This window comes from Phoenix dactylifera, chromosome 6 (genome assembly GCF_051530095.1).
Source record: "Phoenix dactylifera cultivar Ajwa chromosome 6, Ajwa_hap1_PhDact_Kaust_v1.1, whole genome shotgun sequence".
NCBI classification, from domain to species: Eukaryota; Viridiplantae; Streptophyta; class Magnoliopsida; order Arecales; family Arecaceae; genus Phoenix; species Phoenix dactylifera.
In genome coordinates, this window is record NC_143195.1 from 30,998,830 (window position 1) to 31,004,892 (window position 6,063).

The 6,063-nt window shown below is 37.0% G+C and overlaps 1 protein-coding gene across 1 annotated transcript; it reads left to right on the top strand.

Annotated features, from left to right (window-relative positions):
- The first annotated feature begins 3,602 nt into the window (after window positions 1–3,602).
- LOC103721619 (large ribosomal subunit protein eL15-like) lies at window positions 3,603–6,063 on the top strand. The gene is made up of 4 exons (XM_008811888.5): window positions 3,603–3,725; window positions 3,951–4,117; window positions 5,301–5,498; window positions 5,623–6,063. The coding sequence occupies exons 1-4, from the start codon at window positions 3,722–3,724 to the stop codon at window positions 5,866–5,868; spliced, it is 615 nt and encodes a 204-aa protein (XP_008810110.1). The 5' UTR covers window positions 3,603–3,721; the 3' UTR covers window positions 5,869–6,063.

Consider the following 6,063-nt stretch of genomic DNA (forward strand, 5'->3'; position numbering starts at 1 on the left):
ATTTTATTGAAAAGTGTTTTCTATAAAAAACATTAGAAAGTTAATTTACCATGAAGCGGAAATTACTTTATTTTTATTTTTTTCTAAAAAAATTCTTCAGTATTAAAGAAGTATTAAAGAAACATTAAAAACTTAATTTTTATTAAGGATATAATAGAAATTATACATAACTCTCCCAAAAAAGTGGATGGCCAACCAAATATAAACACTTTGGAAATTTGTCACTTTTCCATGTTCAACCAAACATGCTAAAAGTATTTTCCTAAGCATGCTCTTCCTAAAAATTTATTTCCCTGGAATCATATTCATAGGAGAGAAAATGCTTCCCGCAAACCAAACGAGCCCTAAATCTCCGGAATGGCGAGATTCGGCAAACAAGCGAAGGGAGAGTCAAGTAATCACGGAAACAGCTCTCGTCCGCACTTATTATTGAAGGGAAACGACGTGGAATCGGGAAAATTAGAGCACACTTGAATGCACGTCATCCCCTCGACGCCGATTCGGCCGTCACATGCACGCGAGCGGACAAGTCAAAACTATATTTTTTAAAATATTTTTTATTTTCTTTTCTTAACACAGAAAATTCTCTTACCAAATATTTATTTTCCATTACAAATATTCTTATAAAAAAACACTTTTTTTATCAATATTGGGGCGCCCTCTCCAGTAATACGTCTCGATCCTTGAGCTCGGGGCGCTCTACCAAGCACACTTTGGAACCCGAGATGCTAGGCTGGCTTTAGCACCCGTCTGGCCACCTCGCCAAATGCCTAAAGCGACTTCTCGACGAGCTCGGCGTCGCCAACGGCCGCACCCATGTGCGTGCCTACACCCTCTTACGTGACCGTACATTGCGATGCCACCGCGTCATGCTTCACTTACCGGCCCACGACAGCCAAGGACAACACCATGCTACTTCGGCCATATCCTGCTGCGGCTGTTAACGTCTTATCGTTCCCAAGAACAGACTCCACCGCGTGTTACAAGAAAGCTCTGACTGTGCGCCACTCTCACTCATGATGAGAACCGGCCATACCCTGCTACGGCTGACAACGCCTTACCGTTTTCCAAGAACAGACTCTACCGCACGCCATAAGCGAACTCTTGCTGCGTGCCACTCCCACTCATGATGGAAACGGGCCATACCTCCGCCACCTAAGCGCTCCTACCAAGACTATAAAAAACCTTAACAGGTAATGCTTAAGGGACTTTTGGCTGGACCAACTAGACCCCACTCTAACTTGATCGTCAGAGGGCCCTCATTGGAAATACCGATGAGGCTTTATGCAGGTACACCACCGTGCAAGGAGTGGCGCCCGTCCTTTCCTTCCACTATCCGGCAGCTGCTCCGACACCTCCAGCGTGGTCACCCTCGGGCCGGATTCGAACCACAACAAATATAAAATATGCCTACTTTCAATCTAACTTATTTCATAGAGGATATGATCTAATTAGCATACTAAAGATGGCACCACACGTATTTGATGTTTTGCATTGATTTTATTATTATGCTTTTATTTTATTTATAGTTGTATTATGATGGAGTATCTATAGTTTAACTAATACATCTAAAATTCCTTAAAAAAAAATCTTCTAATACATCTAAACAATACCATGGCGTCATCCTTTCCCTGTATGATAAACATTTATACTAATCTTTTAACTGCTTTGTTTTTCATTTCAACTAACATGCTTGTCTTGTATTTTGTAATAAATTGTAATTTTTCTGTTACCTTGTATCAATGATTGCAGCCAAGGCCACCCTATTTTTAGCATGTAGATGCATGATTCAATAAGATGGACCTTTTTTTAATCATCCATCTTGTTACATAGTAAATAAAAAAATAAAAGAATTGTATGATTTTAAAGTTTATATTTTTAACTTTTTCTCCGTGCTCTTTGTGTTGATAGTGATGAGAATAAATGCAGCAACATTTGATAATGGCAAGAGACTTTTAGCAATATAAAAAGGTTTTATCCCTAATACATTGGTCTTACAAGTCTTAGAGAGCTTTTTCTCCACATATCTTCCTCTCTTTTTATATCTATTTTGTATACATGTTATAAAAATTGTTTATTGATTTTAATTAAAATAGTTATTCTTGAGTCATGTTAAAATAATAGTGGTGGGGGTGAATAGCTAATATCCTAGCCAAATATTATCTAGCAACTCAAATAACTCAAGGCTAGCTATTTCAATTAAAGGTCTTTAATTCATATAAATTAGGATAAAGTATTTCATGGAAGAGGGTTATGATAAGTTATTCTTAATATATGCAGCAATTATGTTTTTTTAACGTAATTTCTGTGATTTTTTTTTCACTAATTTGTTTAATGATAGTTAGAGGTGTAGTCATTCCAAACTTCATCAAGCATGGACAAAACAAGCTCAACATGTAGTTGGTTTTGATTTTGAAATTTCTCTAATCAAATTAACTTTCTTATCTTTGAATGTTGGATCAAGCTAAGCAGATCATAAGCCTATTTCATTAACTTGATTCTCTTAAATTAAGCTAGATTAATATCAAGTCTGAACTAAACTCAAATCAAAATTATATTGAGCTTAAAATTTAATATTTTGTTTAGACAAATAAAGCCATAATATCCCCTATCACTAAATTATTTAAAGCTATATCCGTGCAACCCATTGATATTTGTAACATATTGATTATGGTGTTTAGCATATGCAATGCATGACTAATAATTTATATGAATGGGTATGATTTCTTAAGAAAAAAATAAGGAATTTTTATCTTACTAGAAAAGGAGGAGAGGTGAAGGGTGGGAGGGATGTCAAATGGATATATTTTTATTTTCTTTTTCACTCCATATATGGAATGCTCTTGCACTTATGGAACTCCACCAAGAAAAAAAAAAAATCTCAAACCACTTACAAAATATAAGAATCCGACCATAAAACTTCTCTAATAAACAATGGATATATAAAGATTAACATGGAGATAGGAATACAAAAGAGAAATACACACATGGAATGATTTACATTAAAAAAATAAGATGATGCTTAATCATGCATGGCTAGATGAACATAATAAACATTATATATATTTAATCATACTAAATTATATCTTAATTATATTACGAAGCATGGAAACTATATTTTTTATAATTTATGAAGATAAGCTCTATTATGCAAGAATATACACAAATCGGATTTTAAAGCGAAAGTCAAACTTATATGTTTAAACTCTGATACTGCCTAGGACTAAGTTGAACACTAGCTACTTGTAAAGAGCTTGAATCATAATTTTGTATGTCATAATTACTTTTTAAAGTGCATATTTAAAATAGATGAAGGGCTTTTTGCATACAGTTACTTTTATTATATGTTTATTGATCTCTTAATTACATATTTGTAATTTAATATATCCCTTATATTTCATTTATCCAGGACCCTGGGCCTGCTTCCTTGGCCACATTGGATCACTTGCCATGTTATTCCTCATTAAAAAAAATCTGAGATAGGGAAGATATTAATCTACATTTTTTTTTGTATGCAAAGCCAGAAAAGAAAAAAGAAAAAGAGAAAAAAAAAAAAGGAACGATCTACCTCCCTCTGAACGGTCCGGTTCCACGCTTCTGGCTTCGCAATCCGACGGCCCTGATCTCATTGTAATATAAGCTGGACATTTCCCACCCATAACAGCCGCCTCCGCCCGAGCAAACCCTAACCCTAGCACGCGCGCAGAGCTTCTTCGGCGCCATGGGTGAGCCTCCGCTTCTTCCTCCCTCCACTCTGCATTCCATCATCTCCCCTTCATCCCTCCAATAGATCGATCGATTCTTTGTCGATTCCATTCCATTTCGTCTGAGCGCTTTTAGATCGTCATAAATCTCGGTTTCTACCGGAGTCTTGTTTTTTTTTCTTTTTTTGCCCTTTTCATCTACCATTCTCTAGCTTCTTGTCTTCTATCTCTTTGTTTTGGTATCAGGAGCGTACAAGTACGTGTCGGAGCTATGGAGAAAGAAGCAGTCGGACGTGATGCGGTTCCTGCAGCGGGTTCGCTGCTGGGAGTACCGCCAGCTCCCCTCCATCGTCCGCGTCACCCGCCCCACCCGCCCCGACAAGGCTCGCCGCCTCGGTTACAAGGCCAAGCAGGTACCCGATCCTTCTGTTTTAGGTCCTAATCCGTGCCCTTTGTTATAACATTGGTATCCGTTTTCGAGTTACCTCCCAAAGTAATTTATTTGATTAGTTTGTTCAGTTAGCATTCCTCAGTCGATATTAGGTTGTAAAAAATTTCGCTGGAATAAGATTAGGCGTGGAATCGTATTGATGGTTGATAGGAATGAAATCGTAAAACTTGTGAACTAATTTTATTCGTTTGCATGAATATCTTTATTGCCTGGGAATAATTGTAAAAGCCTTGAGGGACATGAGATACTGCTTACTTTGGGTAAGGTCAAGGGATAACTTGGTAAAACATACTCGAGGTTGCCAACCATTGTTGTAAGGGTTGGGGTTGCTTAATTGGATGTTATTTACGCCCCTCAAGTGGAAGATATCATTGCTTGTGTAAAGTATGATGGGAGGGAAGTCGTGTTAAAAACAATAGAAATAGCCAATATTTGCTAGTCGTATGTGTTGATGGCTTGAAGTTAAAGTCAAAGGCTTCTATAAGACATCTTTATGCAATCATATAGCTTGTTTTATGGTTAGAAAGTTAAACTCATATGGGTTGGACTAGAATCATCTTGTTTTATGATCAATGCATTTCAATAGCAAAGATCTCTTAAGGCAAACAAAAACCATGATATATATAGTTGGTGATAAAAAATTTGATATCGAGGCTAGTGGTTTGACCATGACAAGCGTAAAGAGATGGGAGTTAATCTAAAGGTGGTGCTCAAGAAGAAACAATGTTTATCAAACATATTTGTTCCATAACAACATACAAAGGTCAATTTCGATGATGCAATATATTGATGTAATCTTAATAGGAGATACTACAGTGGCCTGGTTTAGTGATAATGTAGTGCTATTGGTGATACTATGTGCCTCAGCAAGATAGTAATGAATTTCTACAATATTTTCCAATGTCCTTTAATATTTCATTATATGCTAAAACAATTAGAATCCAAGAACAGTTAATTAAACTGTGTTGTCAACAATTTCAGTATAGTTTCTGATAATTATGGTTGTTGTTTTCATGCCCTTTGCTTTTCTTATTGCTGAAATAAACCTGTATCATCTCTCTTTTCTGAATGACATATATTTGTCATAATGATCAACTTTAGGCCTTCAAGTTTTCTTTTTAATTGTTCTGTTCCACAACATGCAGGGATATGTGATTTATCGCGTTCGTGTCAGACGTGGAGGCAGAAAGAGACCAGTCCCAAAGGGTATTGTTTATGGGAAGCCTAAGAACCAAGGTATTACACAACTGAAGTTCCAAAGAAACAAGAGGTCGGTAGCTGAGGAGAGAGCTGGTCGTAAGTTGGGAGGTCTGAGGGTTCTTAACTCTTACTGGATTAATGAGGTTAGATGACTTAACCAACAAAAAACTTACTGGATTAATATTCATTACCATTTTATTTTGTGTACTGGTTGTATATTTGGTCTATATTCATGCATATAGCTCTTGTTCTCTTTGATCCCTGCAGGATTCAACTTATAAATATTTTGAGGTTATCCTTGTTGATGCGGCTCACAATGCAGTTCGCAATGACCCCAGGATCAACTGGATCTGCAAGGGCGTTCACAAGCATCGTGAACTTCGTGGACTCACTTCTGCTGGCAAGAAATACCGTGGCCTCCGCGGCAAAGGCCACCTGCATCACAAGGCCAGGCCATCACGTAGGGCAACCTGGAAGAGGAACCAGACATTGTCCCTCCGTCGATATCGTTAAGATTATATTCTTGGCTGCTATTTTCTGGATTATATACTTGGCTGCTATTTTCTGGACTACATTTTGATCAAAAGTTGGTAGTTTTTTTTAGCATCAATTTTGTGAAGTTTGTTTCAAGCTGCTGTTTAAGATTTGGACTTCACTCAACTGTTGGAAGTTTCAGAAATTTACTCTAATAGTAGTTAGTTGGTGTCA